This window comes from Pungitius pungitius, chromosome 9 (assembly GCF_949316345.1).
Source record: "Pungitius pungitius chromosome 9, fPunPun2.1, whole genome shotgun sequence".
Lineage (NCBI taxonomy): Eukaryota > Metazoa > Chordata > Actinopteri > Perciformes > Gasterosteidae > Pungitius > Pungitius pungitius.
Genome location: NC_084908.1, coordinates 13,259,725 through 13,276,938, shown reverse-complemented (window position 1 = coordinate 13,276,938; position 17,214 = coordinate 13,259,725). Strand labels below are relative to the sequence as shown.

Genomic DNA, 17,214 nt, shown 5'->3' with positions numbered 1-17,214 from the left:
TTAGGAGTTACAAAAAAATGCAAGCAATTCGATTTTTCTTTTGTGCTACGAACATTTCTGTGCGAGCAGTTTCAGAAGTTTCACAACCACCTGCAACGGAAACTCCCCAATTGAAAAGAAACGCACACAGGATGTGAAGTCACATGTCTCACATGAACAAGCAGCAGTACTGTGAGTCTAGAGAAGAGTGATGAGTAAAGATGCACGGGCAGCGTCGCATCTTCCTGCTCGCCTACATGGTGGCTGCTGGTAAGATCTACATTTCTAAATTATTTTAGACAATATTCATCTGTAAAAAGATAGGCAGGGACATTTTATAATTGAGGAAAAAGACTTGGTGGTGATTTTGGGACTACACTTCTTGAGAAATTATTGCATTGCCTGTAAAGTTGCAGAACCATATACTGTTTTTTGTTTATTTGTTCATTATTTAAATTCATGATACAGATTCATCATATTCAGCCATTTGGTTCTCAAAATTCAGTTTGATGTAATTCTGAGCTATTGCAAAACCTCAGGAAATCGGTTGTGGTGAAACTACGTTTTCCGGTAGAATGGTGCCAATAAAAATGCAAAATTATGAAAACAATAAAAAAAATGTCTGATTTCAACATGTTATTTTTACAATGTCTATCAGCAGCACAAATCTTTATTTGCCACACAGCAGCAAAAAAAGATAAATATTCCCAAATTTCAGATCAAAATAAGAAAATGACCAAGAACACAACTGTTAATAAAGGAGGATTATGTCATTTAGGTTTTTGTAATTTTTTAGAGAATGTGAATTGTAAGCTGGTTCTGATGGGCGGGTGTGACCTAACGTCTGCCGTCAGTGTCTGAGTTGGTGTGCATGGGAAGTTGTGTGTTGTAAGATGTTAAAACACTGAGTTGTTAGAAGACTTAAGAAGAATAACCCTACTTTTGCCGTTCTATTCAGCAAAATTTGAACATTTTATATTTTTCTCACAAATTGCAGCTATCACTGTCTCTCTGACTTTCAACATTGATACAAAAAATCCAGATGTCCACATTGGTGAAAAAAAAGATTTCTTTGGATACAAAGTGCTTCAAAGTGCAGACAAAAGGTAAGTTTCCGTAGCGGTTTGCTGGTTCAAATGATGAGTAGTCTTTGCTAAATCAGTTATGAAGTTAAAGGGATCAAAGCAGAAGTGTTTTATTTTCTTTGGCGAAAACTGTGGTGCTCATGTACGGCCAATGAAATGATTAACCACCTCACAGGATAATCGTAACCGCACCACTGCAGAAAAATGGATCCGGGGGAATATGTACATCCAACCAAAACAAAGAAATCGAGTGCTTCAACCCAGAAGGTATGTAAATCCTATCTTTTTCAATATTATACAATGGATCCTTCAATAAAAAAATGTTTTTTGCAGACCAAGAAATACCAATCAAGCACTTCGGCCTGTCAATAGCTGGAAACATCCATCGCTCCAAATTCACTGTGAGCGAAAAATCCCAATGCTCAATCATTTCTTTAAAATAGCCAATACACTTTCTCTGTGACAAGCTCTGAGCAAAACAAATCAGTATGATGAGTTAATACCTTTGACCTCATGCGTTGGAACCTAGGTGTGCAGTCCGAGTGTAGTCCACGAATGTAATGGGAACTCCTATGTGAACAGCAAGTGCTACAACATCATAGAACAACTTGATGAAAAGTCCTCTTACAGACCTGCTTTCCAAGGTAAAAGACATTCAGAGAGTTTAAACTTCTACAAACTCTTTTTCCTGCACTGCAATATGTTTTCCAGGCTTTTGTCCTGACTAAAAACCCTTAAAACGGTGACCTTTTTTCAGAATGCACAAAAAAGACGGTGGACCTTGTCTTTTTATTCGATGGATCATTGAGTATGTCCGGAGATGAGTTCAACCAAAATAAAGTCTTCATAGTAGATATAATGAACAGCCTTAAGAACTCTTCAATCAAGGTTTGTGTGCTATTGTAAAATTAAAGCATTCATAGCAGTTGTTTGTTGAATTATATAGACAGAAAGTTGAATACTGCACCTTATAATCTTGTATGCATTTATCAGTTTGCAGCAGTTCAGTTCTCCACAGATAATCGAACAGTTTTTGACTTCAACGACTACCAAGCTGGACACGATCGCGATAAACTTAAAAATGAAAAGCATATGAAATCTCTCACTAACACACACAAAGCCCTCACATTTGTGTTGTAAGTTGCATCACAAAGTTCTCAAATTCTCGCTGAATAATGTTTAAATAACAGCTGTTCATACAGGGAAAAATATTACTATTTTTAATGTAATTTTACATCTGTTTCAGGGATGAAGTCTTGGAAAACACAACGGCAGGTGCTTCTACAGATGCCACTAAAGTTGTGGTACTAATCACGGATGGAAATCCCAGCGATCCAGATAGCCACTATGGCATCATTAAAAGATATAATGATAAAAACATCATTCGCTTTGTCATTGGGGTAAGCTGTGACGTGATCGATGATCTTGATACTGGAACATCCTTTTTATTCAGCTAAAACACAAGCCCATGTAATGCCTCATTCATCGACTCTTACTACTGTACTATTATGCACACATTACAGTCAGAGAACATGTCAGAACATATAACATAACACAATATTTTCTATATATGATATCCTGTTTTGAGACTAGATTGTACAAAATTGTATTGTTTATTTGGATGACATTGGACTATGGGATACTGCATATTTTTTCAAGAAGCATTATGGTTTCAGGTCAAGGTAAACGATCTGGACAAATTCAAAGCCATCGCTTCAGAACCAACAGAAAAATATGCCTTCAAAATTGAAAACTATAACGGACTGAAAGGTGTGCTGGAAGACTTCCAGAAAAAGATCTTTACAATGGAAGGTGATGTTAATTTTCTTTTTCTAGTTTTACAATAATGTTAAAAAATTCCTTTTAATGCCCCCTGGTGAACCTTTGCAATAGCAACATGAATGGCAAATGGTTTCTGTTTAGGCTCCAAAGTGGCTCGTGCAGGCGAAATGACCAATGAAATGGCTCAGAGTGGATTCAGTGCTGCCTTCTACAAGGTGAGTAAAGACAGAAAAAACAAATTAGGACATATTCTACGTTTTATACTCATACGAATCCACTACCACAACACTTGTTAAGCATTTAAACATACATGTTGAGGTAAATGGTATGCTATGTTCAATGACCATACCTGCATACTCCTGTTTAACAGGACACAATAATTCTTGGTTCGGTGGGGTCAAAGAGCTGGCGCGGGTCTCTTCAAGACCGTCGTGAACAAATGGAAACTCAAATCGAAGATCCACTCATGGAGATGGACTCCTACATGGGTACTAAACATAAAGTTGTCATCCCTTTCAGATGATCTGCTTTATCTTTTTTTCTTATTTGTTTAAAGACGTGGATGCTTTGTCTTACCAGAGGACATCCTCAGTGAAAACATGCGCCTCAGTTAATGACCTCTGTCAGTTACCAGTCTGATAACATGTGACTGACACTTGCAGGATACTCTGTTGCTGTGGGAGAGAAGAACGGCGCTGCTCTATACTTCGCGGGGGCCCCGAGGTTTCAGCACAAAGGACAGGTTGTACTTTTCAGCTACAATAACAAGAACTGGACTGCAACCCAAAACGTTCATGGGGACCAGGTTGGTAAGAATTGATTTTTCAAATGTAGTCATTTTTTAATCTGTTGTTCTATAAAACATTCCAAACAAAAATGTTCAATACGCTTAGCATGTTCACCTGAATCTCACACTGTCTTTATTTTTTACCAGACTTTTATCATGAATCTATGCTTTTTTCTGAAGAAGTGATCGATTTATTTATTATCTTTTATATCAGTAAATGTGGGAAACCCTTTACTTTTTTTAAAGTTTTAAAGGACCTCTCTGCTTAAAAAGACTAAATGTTCAGGCTTTTTGAAACTGAGTGCTGGGCGTGGAAGGCCTATTATGTATTCTGTGGTTTCAGGCTGAAACCAGACCACTTCCTTTCACATGCACCACCTACTTTTGCTTTTAGAAGAAACCATGAGAAAATGACATACAGTTTATCTAGGATTTTCAAAAATGGTGAAAGATACCATGCTTTAACTTAAATTAAATGAACTTTACTTTTCAGATCGGTTCCTACTTTGGTGCAGAGTTGTGCTCAGTAGATGTCAACTCAGATGATAACACAGATTTCTTGCTGGTGGGAGCTCCAATGTATTATCAGCTTCTGGAGAAGAAAGAAGGCAAGATCTACATCTACATGGTGACTGATGAGGTGGGCTGTCATAAATGGCTACGACTATGGTCAGCTCACTGCTATGACGTTGTACAATCTGCAGGTTCGCGGCGATGAACACTTTCACTTTGTTTTGCGTCTATGAAAGTTAAATGTAACATTGTGGTTGGCTAAAAATGTCATGGTTAGCATTTGGTTGTACTTAGCAACAACCTCATGAACCCGGGTGTAAGGTCACAGTGACTAAAAGCTACCTTCTATGTATAGGATATGGTTCAGAATAAGTGTTTGAGTTGTAATGTGGTTCGTGAAAGCTAACATTCTCTTGAACAGTATATATGCATACATTTCTTTCAACAGATATATAAATTGAAAGGTGTGCAGAATGTGTCCGCACCATTCATGGGGAGATTTGGTTCCACCATATCCAGTCTTGCAGATTTAAATGGAGATGCACTCAGAGATGTCGCTGTTGGAGCCCCCCTTGAGAATGATAATACGGGGACTGTGTACATTTACCTGGGGGACAGACACAGAGGGATACGCAGCACTTTCAGCCAGGTGAGATGGAGAAAAACTGAGAAATTGTACATGTTTTGCTTTGTTGCATTTTTGGGATAAAGGTTGCTGCACACATGAATAAACCTGGTTGGACAAATACGTCAGACTTAAACTGGCTTTTGAATAAAAGTAAAAAAGAACATCTTGACATAGCTTGGTAGAAAATTTGATCATCATCAAGGTTTTTATCAATAATATTATTATTGGGTTTGCATGCACTGTCTATGTTCTTCCAGAAAATCATGGGACAGGACATAACGTATGGGCTGAGATTCTTTGGTCAGGCCATTGATGGGTACATGGACCTTGGAGAGGATGGACTCCCAGATATTGCTATCGGATCACAGGGCACTGTGGTTGTCTTACGGTATGCATATCGTGAACATTGTGTGTGTCCTACTCCCTCAAAGCATGTCTATATCTTAATGCTGAGTTTTCACAACGGAAGAGTTTGCACATTGCCCAAAAATCCACCAAGCACCACGAGACACTGTATGTACCAGGATAACCATCACGTAGTGTTTATGCTGCGTGATGATTATCTACATGACGTCACTGGCCTCTTTTTGAAAAGAAGTTGAGATGAAATTTGATGTTTCCAGACCAGCAGCCATGAACAGGCCAGTGACAGCCTCTTAGCAGTTTTTTTTTCAGGTGTAAGGACTATTGAAGAAGGGAATAAGATCATGTGCAAAGTGTGATTAATCATTTTAAATAATGTCTTCCAGGTCCAGGCCGGTCTTTAATGTCACTGCCGATCTGTCTTTTCAACCTAACAAGATAAGTACTGAAGACATTTTCTGCTCGGGCAACGACAACAACAACGTTTTAGAAATGGTGAACCTGACAGCCTGCTTTGATATGGTAGGAACAACTGAGCTCCAATCAGGTACGGGTGTGACCCTATAAAGGTATTCATAAGAAGCTGCTGATACTTCACAACCTATTGATATTTTAATCCTGATGTGTGCTTTTGCAGAGGCAGCGGGCTCTGGCATGAACATTTCCTACATGCTACATGTGGATCCATTGAGACAAACATCTCGAGGTTTCTTTGATCCAGAAAACAAGAAAACTAGAAATCTTATCTCTACCTACGAACTGACGGACAAAGTCACCTGCTTCAACTTCTCCATCCACATGCCAGTATGGGATCAATCGATATTATTTATACACCATATAAACCAATGATCAAATGTACATCTATACATTGCATCCATGTCTCTATGGCCTAGCTAGTTATTCCTATATATTCGTTTGAGCTTAATGTTTTTTTGTCACCATTTCAACAATATACAGATGACACTTATTTTTTTCTTTCAGGTATGTGTGAAAGACACGTTATCACCAATCAGCATCAAATTAAACTTTTCCCAAGTTGACAGCGAGGATGGGGGTGCAATCCTGAACATTGACAGCAAAAGGCACGCCGATGTCGACGTAAGTTCAGCGACTTCAGCAAAAGGCTGAAAGCATCCATGTTAACTTTGAATCCTTGCAGATTTTGTGTGGAAATCAATCTGTATAAAAGGTTTTATGTTTCATATCATCAACTGTAAATGACTTCTCTGATTAACTCAAACATCAGTACAACAATTCTTGGGAATATATACACAAATTTTAGTAGTGGTAAAGGTAGTGGAGCGAGGTAGTGGGGCGGTAAACTACAATCGAGCCTTAGAGCCGAGCACGGCTAAAATCCGGCACATTAATTGTGGTGGAAAGCGAAAATCTGGGGGTCAAGGCAAAATCGTCTAATAATAATGCAAAATGTCTGGTTTGTTTAGTGCGTTCCTAACAATACTTTTTCGTTGATACCGTTGTTATCTGCATTTGCAGGAATTAACTAAACAGATGTTTTGTTACAGATTCCCTTTGAAAAGCACTGTAGAAAAAATGACGCCTGTATTGCCGAACTTGCCGTGGATTTCAACTTCACGTATGTATACATTGAAAAAGTAGAACACAACTGTCACATTAACATGATATGACCAAATGCACTCTCTTTCTCTTAGGACTCCAACATTGTTGGTGGCAAAAGATAACTACTTCAACGTGACTATTAAACTGTCCAATTATGGAGATGATTCCTACCACACCAGCCTAACCATGCACTATCCCGAGGGCCTGTCCTTCTCTAGGATGACTCTAGTGGAGGTATATACACACACCTGTTGATTGGCTTGTTATAGAGGAACATGATCACTTAACTTACGAAAATCTGGGTGTGTGTTCAGTTAGAAGAGTGTGCATGCGGCCGGCTTTCCAGTTCTGTTTAAAGGTGCAACATGTAAATTGTCAGCAACATATTGATGTAGAACATTCAGAAAATCAACCAACATCACCAAGCCTGTTGTCCAAAGAGTTTAGAGCTTTAATATGTTTCACAGGAGTCATTCAGTGAAATGAGAAACCTTATCTGTCACAACAGCATGTAGCCGGCATCCGTTTATCTCTGAGAGTCTGTACGTATGTGAGACCTTGTGGTAAAATGTGGCCCTGGTACTGGGAATGTATTTTACCACAAGCAGTGGAAGGACAGACTTTGTGTGCATAAGTGTAACTGATTCAAACATCAACCTGTGAGAACAAATGTTATATCGCATCTTTTGAGCTGAAAGATGATACTAAAAAATACCAACTCAAGTCCACAAAAACATCATAGCATTGCAATAAAACTAAAAACGTTTATTCCCAATTGTCTTTTTTCTTTTCTTTTTCTTAAAATAGGCCACAAGACCCACAGTCTACAGCTGTCAAGATCTAGAGGGAGTACTTGACAAAACCACATGTGGTGTCAGCCGTCCTGTGTTTCGCAGCCGTTCAACCGTGAGTGATTTTGCAACAAGACACCCTCATTCGATACAGAGCTTTCAACAAGCAGCTTACACAAGTTTCGGAAATGAAGAACTGGAACCACCTGCCTGAACTCTTGCCATTTTCGATCAAGGAAACTTCTTCTATTTAGATATTTTTGTCTTTCACTTACTCACTTCGAAACCATTGTCTGTTTTTCTGTGAAGGCAACCTTTCAAACGTCATTCCACATCGTGGATGCGTATGAGTGGGAAGACACCCTTACGATGAACGTTACTGGTGAAAGGTACCAGCTTTCTGGTTTAATCCGACCAAGACCAAACATTGTCAATGCATGCATCAAGTATTATTGATTACTATCAACAATAAATGCCTTTTATGTCCTCAGTGATAATACAAACTCCTCCATGATGGCTTTCCTGACCAAAAGCATCCCGGTGCAATTTGAAATTGAAATGGCAGTAATAGTGTAAGTGTCGCTATTCACACTTTGGAACTCTAGCTCTTGTATATGCTCAGTCATAAGCATCATTTTAACTTCTACATTAATATCCAACCAGTGGTTATATTATCCTACAGCTACCTGCATGTTGTGATTGTCCTCTGCACTTTACAGGAAGGATGACTCTATCAACTATATGAACTTCACAACAAAGGACACTGGACCTAAACAAATTGTTGCTATATACAAGGTGTGACTTTAAATGAATGTGCAACAAGCAACCATCAAAGCTCATTTTGACCGAGTTGCAATTTTCAACCTGCCTGTATTGATTGTTTGGCAACGCGAGGAGCAGAACAAATACTTTATCAAACACAACTTTGTCATCACTGCTTTTGTGAGGAAATTGCCACTGTAGCAAACAGAGCAAACGTAGCATTCATTTGGAGTTGGATTTCAGTTTACTTGAAAAACCCTTAAGGTACAAATTCCTTTTCTTTTTTGCCAAAGTCCTCCTGAATAAGCTGGTAAATGTTCACCAGCTAGTGGCTCACAGTGGGGTGTTTCATCGTGGGAAGGTAACAAAACGTGCTACTTGTGGGCTGGACGCTGGTGCGGCTCACAGCAAGAGGGTGCGGTTCCCAAAATGTCAAATGTCTCTCTCTAAAAACAGTCTCTCACTCTTTGCAGATAGAGAATCTTGGTTTCAAGAACTTTCCTGTCAACGTGTCCCTGATCTTCCCCACTAAACTGGAGCATAACTTCGAAATGACAAACTATCAAGTCTTTGTCCAGGAGGTGACTACTTTCATCTGATAATACTGCTGCTTTCTATAAGATCTAAATGACTATTGTGTACTTAATAACCTTTTCTGTTTTTTGTTTGTTTTAATAGAACAAAACTCAATGCTCAGCCGTTGCTAACAAAACATCCGAAGTACGTAAAATTTAATTAGTATCAAGCTATCCTAATTGAACGTGTGAATATTACAATTACCATAATCACATGAATTGTTGCTGTGTTTCAGTACTGTTCGACGGAAAAAAGTTGCAAAATGATAGTGTGCGACAGATTCATCCTGAATGAATTTCCCGTTGAGTTCACATTGTCAGGAGACGTACAATTCAAGGATCTCCAGCAGCACGCGGCGGTACGCAGCAACGCACCCGGACAGAAGGCATATTGATTTTAAGTGGTAACTTTTTCATGAATGGATGTACTTACTTTGCAGGATATTCCCTTTCTTTCGCGATATTCTTCAGATGGCAGCGAGGTTAAATTTAGGAGCTCTATTCACGTCGACTACGACAGGCAGCGATATGTGCTGCACTCCCATAAAGAACAGGTATGTTAGCGTTTGACCAAAGTTACGCCATTTTTGATATATTACTTTTGTCGTTGTTTAGGATAATATATTGTATATATTAACAAAATAAATATGACTTTATGCAGACGTCCGGCAACGATCCAACAGTGAAACAGGTACATTCTGTCTACACATGAGCAGACAAAACTTTTTTTTTAATCTACAACACATTTTACATGTTGTTTATTCACATATTTTAATTTTCTCTGCCAACAGACTGAAGTCCGGGTTGAGTTCATAATCCCCCCGGATAAAAGAGTGATCATTTCAACTGGAGTTGGATTGGGATTGGTGCTTCTGTTTATAATCACTGGCATCATGTTCATGGTGAGTCGGTTTCCAAATTTAATTCCAAACCACAATTAAAGAAAAACCTCGGTGCAAGACAAACTTCTAGCCGTTGCGTGAATGTTAGTAACTGATCAAAAAAAACATTTATATCAAATTGTTCCTTTGAAAAATGTGTGTCTGAGTCTAATCGGTCTAATGATGTTCTTGTCTCATTGGTAAGTTGGGTTGCTTCAAGAGGAAAAAAATACCCGAGTTAAATAAAGAGGTGGAGCAGGGCGATGCTCTTCAAGCGGGCGCTTCTGCACAGGCCACACCCGCCCCCGCCAGCGAGGGGGTCAGCCAATCAGAGACTAGCGGCAAATGTGACAAACCCTCAGAGGAAGACGCGCTCCTTGGTAATGGAAACAACAGCACCTCCCCCGCAGCGGATGGCAAAGAGGAGGAGCTGGATTAGAGGGCTGCCTGCATTGTGAGACACAGCGGGTCATTTTAAAGTGCTTCATGAAGTTTGTTGTCAACAGAGTTTTGAGACATTATAATGTTTTGTTTAACAGCATCGTAGCGAGTAGTGTTTGTCCATCAATAGTTGAGGTGGCTAAGTAGAAAACCTCACCTGTTAAATCCCCATCTGGTATTAGGAGGAGATCAAAACTCTGTTAAATCTGCCCTCTGTCTAGAGCAAACTCTCATCAACTCCGTTCATGCGCCGTAGCTACAAGAATTAACAACATCTGAATGCAAAAACAACGGGAAAACATTTATTCATCAAATCATAACATGGTGAAATGCTTTTATATATATTATTCATTTTAAAGATGCACTGCACACATAAGCATGTTTTTGTTGATGATACACATCAAATGTGTCATTTGCATTGAGTGTAAAAAAAATTACATTTCCTCTGTTGATTTAAATCATATTTGGTTTTGTGTAAATGGGTGCAATAAGATATACTATGAATTATTTTTTTTGCCTTTTATTGTTTGTGTCTGTACAGTATGTATATTTTTCTAATGCCTTTAGATTATCTTTTAGGGAGCAGTGTTCATGTATCAATATTGTATCAAAGTACTTGTGAGCGACGTGCCAGCTTTAAACAAATAAAAAACACAGTATACCCTCCTACTTGCAAGAGATTACATAAATCTCCATTTTCCAATATATAAGTATAGATACATATTGAAAGGATGTGTTGGGTCACCCTGAGCCTCTAAAACAGAATCAGTGCTCCTCGACATTGTCGTCTAGCTGGCGGAATGAACACCAATCCTGAGATTTTCCCCTCATCTTGTGTTTTGATGATGATGATGATGGAGAGCGAAGTGGAAAAAATTAGATTTTCCTTCATTTGACTTTTACCATTGTCATTTCAGGAGTTTATTTGATTTATCTCCAATGTGTATCCAAAGTGTCATTGATGGATTTAAAGAGCTTTCTGTCATCCCATCATGTCTGCAGCGGCTTCAGACCTTAATCATTACTGAGTTATCAATGCTCATCTGTTGGGTTCCAAAGTCGGCAAGTTTGGGGACAATTTTTGGGGACAATTTTTGGTACAAATTCAAACTTTAGAATATATATATTTTTTTACGTTTATTTACCTGAATATTGTGTTTTTGAGGGCACAAAGTAAAATATAACAAACTTTTAAAAAATCGTAGTATTTAATTGCATATTACAATGATGAAGTCTTAAAACTGCATGAATAATACCAAAAAAAAAAAAAAGAATGTGATTTTTAAATAAAGAACCAGTCAAACATATGCGCTCTTTAAGACAGCAGTCAAAACTAACCACGATGCCAAGTTTATAAAGATCATGAGTGACATCTAACAAAGTAATGTTACTTTATTGTCCGAAGTGGAAAACAGTCGTTTCTAAAGTCTTAAAAAGGTCTTTTAGTGGCGTGACCGGCACGTCCCCATTGACCCGCGGTGCTCCCTCTGACGCGGGCTTCCGTTGTGGTCGCGCGTGACGCTGTCTCGGCGGCACCACCGGTATGCACGGCATGCTGTGCGTGCCGCATTTTTTCACCTGGGGATCAGCTGATCCTGAACTGCTGAGGGTAGATCCCCCAGTTGCCTCAGAGGGGATTTGTGCAATCTTTTTCTCAGTGGGCCGTTGGACCGGGAGTCTCGAGTCTGAATATTACAAACAGCAGAAAGAGGCACAAGGTTAAGAGCAGCCACACCATATGCAGAGTAGTGTCGGATACAACACAGCTCAAACTATAGAGATGGAAACTCTCATTGGGCCAATGGAGATTCCAAAAATCAAATGACTTGGTTGTTCCGCAGGGGCAGCAAAGTAACAGGTAGCAGTTTTTTCATAAACATTTAATATTTTGTGTACAGTCGAGTGGCATATTTTTAGTTAGTTTAGGGCACCAAGGAGTTGCTTGGATACGGTTTAGTCTTTTATCCAAACAAGAGTGTATTTTACTTTTTTTCTGACCATGAGTAGTAGAGCAGTGCCGAGTATCTTTTGCATGAATGTCCCTCAGAAGCAGAAACTCTGCAGGCGAAACAGCCGGCCTGCTCTGAAACAGCACGTTTTCAAAGGACCCTGCACAAGCTCATTTAAAATCTCTTCAATTGGAATGAGTAAACATTTTACCTGAAGTGACACTCATCTGTTGCTCTTCATGCTGTTGGTACGGGTTCAGAGTCAGGAAGAGACTCTTCAGAACTGAGCCTGCACTGTCTGCAACTAGAAAGACCACAAAGCGAGGCATTAACAACACATTTCAACAGCGCAAGTCAGAATTTCCCAGTGCTATTTGTATGCAGTGCTGAGCATTCCCATACCTTTGTGGGAGGCCGTGTCGGGCAGCTGCTGCTGCGGAGAATGGGTTTTGGTTGGACTGGTAGATATCTCTCCCAGAGATTCAATGAGAGAGACGGGATTAAGCTTTAACGGTTCATTCGTTTTCTCTGTTGAGCAGTCTTGACTTTTTGTTTTAGCATCAGGAGACAAACAGGAGTTTTCTTCAACAGATCTAATCTGGTGTTGGAGAGGCGTCTTTATATCAGAAGCCCTTGATTCGGAGTTTGATAAATGAGATTTATTATTATCAACTAACTGTTGAGAGGAGGAGGGAGTCCCTGAAAGATCTGGTTGAGGGGCATCACTGAGAGGGGCAGCAAAAAGTCTGAGGAAGGATCTGGAAGGAGCTTTGTCTGGTTCACCTGCAGCTTTGACACAATTCCTACTGGATCCTGCAGGCTGTGGAGCAGGACAGGAAGATTGAATTAAGTTTTGAGGACGAGAGGAACTTGGTTCAGAATCTTCTATAGGCTGAAGATTTTCAAAAAGGGGCCTCGCGAAAAGGCTATGAATCGTTCGTTTTTGGGTGTCTTTACATTCAACTGCAAGATCACAGCAATGTGCTGCCTCGCTGCTTCCCTCTGCTCTGATCGCAGTTAGATACGGCTGTTGTGCTTCCCGGCTGAGGACAGCTTGTGGCTTTTTAGAGTGCAAGTGGAGGTCAGTAGGTTGTTTTTCTACAACATGATGACTGCCAGGGTTTGCAAAATGACTTGTCTTAATGGAGGTGGTGACAGGCTCCACAGGAACAACAGCCCTACTTTTAAAGTCTGGGAAACCTAAATGAGAAAAGGGCTTTTGTGGGGCTTGTGGGTCAGATGTCAGAACAGGCCTAGACTCTGTAGGATGTTTGGAAGTAGATGTCTGACTTAATGGCTTTGAAAAATAGCTTTTGTTATTTGTGCATCCAAAAGGAAGAGCACCCTCCCTTTTAAACACTGTAGCAGACTTATCTGCTACAGTAACGGTAGAATGCAGCAACTCCAACTTGACTTCATTAGCAGCTCTTTGGCCAGGTTTCATTGATTGTGGCACAGTGCCACCATGTGTCTTGTTGTGTCTTGAGGCCAGAGGTAGACTAGGGAAGTTCTTTGAAAGCAGACTGGTGTCTACATTGAGCGATGATGGGCTCTTGAATACTTTCCCCAGGGGATTATTAGCATCCTTTCTGGTATCTATTGAATGCAAGAACGTCTCATCTTGGGTTTCTGAGCTTGGTACAGGAACATGGATCTCTGCAAAGTCAGCTTTTGGGGTATAGGATACAGTTTTCGCAGCATAAAGGGTAGGTGTCTGTATAAAGATGGAGTTTTCCACTGATTTAGACCGGAGAACAGCATCCACAGAGTATGGAACTTCGCTTTGGTTTGGAAGGACTGAACTGCCAGATTCTTCCCTTCTTTGAGATGTAAAGAAACTAGGGAAAGGTTTGAAAAGTTGAGGTCCAAGGACTGCTGCAACTGAATAACAAACTGGCTCCTCATGTTGAAGGTTACTTGACGGCAGCATGTGAGGTTGGGCAACATCCGCTGCATGTGCTGGGGCAGCTTCCTGATGGACATCAGCCAGCTCTGGACTCTGACATAACAAGGATTCCTTCTCACCATGGATTTCTCTGCTGTTGTAAAAATTAGGCCTGAAAAAATAAAAAAAGATCATGTTACTTACTTTTATATTTATTGAATTACTGGTATGATTGATTGAATTCAAACAGAACTCTGATGCAAGAATTACATGAATGTATTGCCGATTCACGTCGACAATTTCAAGTTTGAGTGTGCGTACCTAAGTGGATGCACGACTTCATTAGAAGTCCTGGTTGGTTCTGTAATTTCGGAGTCATCTCTATTCTCTGGCTGTCCGGACGACTCCTGCTCAGCTTTCTTTGCAAGTGCATTGAGTTCATCATCGCGTTTTAATGCCTGCAGTGAGAAGAAGGGAAGCCATGCAGTGATTTCTGCACACATCAATGGCTATAAAACATTGTCATGAATTGATTGTTACGCACGTCATGGAGCAGTTTGTTTGAGGCGTCATTAAGTGGCTCGTGGGAAAACCGGCAATCTTCTCCTTTAGAACATTTTCCGTTTTGGTGGAAGAACTTGCAGGGAAAGGACTGTGCAACAGAGTAAAGGAAAACTATTGAAAGATATTCAACAACCTTCCGTTTCTGGCAAATAGTACAATACTTATCACTGCAATTGGTTTATGAAAAATGTAGATTTCATTGCGGTTCAACCAAAGGATATTATGCATGTATGGGCAGCTCTCCCCCTTCAAGCAGAATCCTTGAACGTAAAACTTGCACACTTCTTTGACGAGATTGTTGTGTGCTTTAACATGTTCCAGCTGACATTCGCCTTCCTGTGTGCAGTTATAACGACATTCAACAAAAGGCAATACAAACCAGAACAATACATGTTTATAAGTGATAAGTTGCTTTAAACATGCCTTGATGCACCGTCCCAAAAGGAAGTGTCGGCAGATTAACCGCCCATTGACCAACAAGGCGTTCTGGTCCTTGAACTCCTGGGTCATCAACCTTGTACGTTGCACTTGGAAGTCCTAAGCGGAAAGATAAGCATAACAATAAAATTTACAAACATTTTAATAGAGCCATGATTAAAACGTTTTAAAAGAAGCATTTTCTTGACACCTCTGTGTTTTATATATTTGATTAGGGAATGTTTCAGAAGTGACCATCAGCAAACTAAAGTTTGTGTTTTTTTTAACAATACAATTACCTCTGTTTTGATTGGACATGCAAAAGGGGCTCTGAATGCCTCCTCTACCTGCCACCTGCATGGTGAAAGTGTGCTTCAATTCAAGCAGCAACAGATAATGGGCCGATGCTCTTGCTTACCTGCTTGTAATTTGTAGTCCGTCTGTATCTTCCACCTTGTCCACGAGTAGGTTGAGTGTGAAAGCCTCCACCTCTATTGGCAGGTCTTCCATCCTTCGGTTGATGATGATGATGATATTTTTGGCCCTCTGGAATCGTTTTGTACTGTTGCCGCTGCCGCTGCTGCTGCTGCTGCTGCCGTTTTTGTTGTTGTTGTTGTTGTTGTTGCGGCTGCTGCTGTTTTTTTTGTTGTTGTTGCGGCTGCTGCTGTTTTTTTTGTTGTTGTTGCGGCTGCTGCTGCCGTTGTTGTTGTTGTTGCGGCTGCTGCTGCCGTTGTTGTTGTTGCGGCTGCTGCTGCCGTTGTTGTTGTTGTTGTTGTTGCGGCTGCTGTTGTTGCTGTTTTTGCAGCAGCCGTCGCTGCTGCTTGTTCCACTTACGGTTCTTTTTAGCTGTGTAAATCTGACCGTTGTTATTGTAGCCATCTTTATAACTTTGATTTTGAATCACACGTTCGCTATCAGCATTGTGTACGGCCTTGGAGGCATCTTCATTGAAGGACGTTGCATAATTACTTCTGTCCCTCTGGCCTTCATGACATAGCTTCTATGGAATGAAAATGCATAGAAATCAAATGGGGTTTGTACTTAACAGCATTAGTATTGGCTAAGTGCAACCTAGAACTTTCCATGTGATGTAATGGTCAACAAATTCACTTTCATAAAATGAGAAATAAATCTTCCACATTAATAAAAAGAGAAGCAGAAATAATCATTACTGAAAATAACTAGCATAAAATGGGCTAAACAATGGACAGCAGGGCTCTACCACGGTGGCTTTAAACTGCTCAGTACATCTTTGGTACTCATCTACCAAGCCTCAGTGGTATTGGTAACGAGGAGGGCCTCGGAACAGCTCAAAGGAAATGAAAAGACAGATTTTTTCTGCAAAATGTGAGACAGCTTAATTATTCATTTACCCTCTACATATAATTTGATTCTGTTATTTTGTGACTACATTTGATATGTTAATTATAAATAAATAAATGGAACTAATTAACCATGACAGGTAAAAGAATACATTAATCTCACCTTTTTATAAAGTCCAGTTTGCTCCACTGGGATTTTCCTTTTTCTGGCCTTGCCTCTTTGACCACTCTCAGCCTCGGTCCTGTGAAACATCATTATTATTATTTATTGAATAATGCTATGGTCATGACACTGACCTCAAAGCTTATGGTTAACTACAAATTGTTAAGAAGTATTACCTGTGTGTTAAGTTGGGTGGACCAGGGCTCGTGACGCCTTCAACGACAGCAGCTAGTCCCGTGAAAAGGTTGGCAAAAGCCATTTTATTGGCTGCTTTGGTCTTTGACAGGTCTCACTTATCCTGACCTGTTTGTCTGTTTAGGCCTGAAACGCCCAAAATACATTCAAGTTGGATTTGCAGCACATTGCCTCAGTTCTTTTTCCGTGTTTGAGATATACGTCACGTCTCTGGACTGTACCAAATGCGGACAGAGATGGGGGTGTGGAGAGAAGACCCTGGACCTTTATTCAGAAAACGTCCTTATTTTGACTTGTGTTCTCGTGGATTCGTGAAACAACATAAGCATTTTAAATACTGTTACAATTGTAAAGTCCACATCCCTCCGAGAATTGTCATAATACCCGGATAGGATACACGGATCCTCACCATTTTACCTAGAATGCATCGGAGCAGACATGTCCGTTCTTGTGAGTGCGACACATCCCAGAATGCATTTCACCTCAGCCACAGGCACCAATGGCAGAGGAAAAAAAACACAACCTTAAATCGAATTTCATAAATACTACAA

General features: G+C 40.1%; 2 protein-coding genes across 3 annotated transcripts; one reads left to right on the top strand and one right to left on the bottom strand.

Moving 5' to 3' along the window:
• The first annotated feature begins 150 nt into the window (after positions 1 to 150).
• On the top strand, positions 151 to 10,673 carry zmp:0000001082 (integrin alpha-D). The gene is made up of 31 exons (XM_037472445.2): positions 151 to 249; positions 977 to 1,085; positions 1,240 to 1,331; positions 1,398 to 1,465; positions 1,594 to 1,708; positions 1,822 to 1,952; positions 2,058 to 2,200; positions 2,311 to 2,464; positions 2,741 to 2,876; positions 2,988 to 3,061; positions 3,217 to 3,334; positions 3,509 to 3,651; positions 4,127 to 4,273; positions 4,595 to 4,795; positions 5,032 to 5,162; positions 5,524 to 5,684; positions 5,775 to 5,941; positions 6,119 to 6,235; positions 6,664 to 6,734; positions 6,811 to 6,952; positions 7,526 to 7,624; positions 7,819 to 7,898; positions 8,001 to 8,081; positions 8,229 to 8,304; positions 8,745 to 8,852; positions 8,950 to 8,991; positions 9,083 to 9,205; positions 9,287 to 9,400; positions 9,508 to 9,537; positions 9,638 to 9,748; positions 9,933 to 10,673. Exons 1-31 carry the CDS (start codon positions 201 to 203, stop codon positions 10,164 to 10,166), a joined length of 3,567 nt encoding a protein of 1,188 aa, XP_037328342.2. The 5' UTR covers positions 151 to 200; the 3' UTR covers positions 10,167 to 10,673.
• A 143-nt stretch (positions 10,674 to 10,816) lies between these two features.
• LOC119218208 (uncharacterized) lies at positions 10,817 to 16,905 on the bottom strand. Of its 2 annotated transcripts, none has more exons than XM_062564640.1 (10): positions 16,645 to 16,905; positions 16,469 to 16,547; positions 15,402 to 15,983; positions 14,986 to 15,103; positions 14,788 to 14,898; positions 14,547 to 14,656; positions 14,324 to 14,460; positions 12,520 to 14,174; positions 12,329 to 12,421; positions 10,817 to 11,853 (listed from the first exon to the last, which is right to left on the bottom strand). In XM_062564640.1, the coding sequence occupies exons 1-10, from the start codon at positions 16,725 to 16,727 to the stop codon at positions 11,561 to 11,563; spliced, it is 3,261 nt and encodes a 1,086-aa protein (XP_062420624.1). In that variant the 5' UTR covers positions 16,728 to 16,905; the 3' UTR covers positions 10,817 to 11,560. The 2 variants fall into 2 exon arrangements, with proteins under 2 accessions (XP_062420624.1, XP_062420625.1); XM_062564641.1 differs by having other exon boundaries at positions 15,402 to 15,980.
• Positions 16,906 to 17,214: the final 309 nt, after the last annotated feature.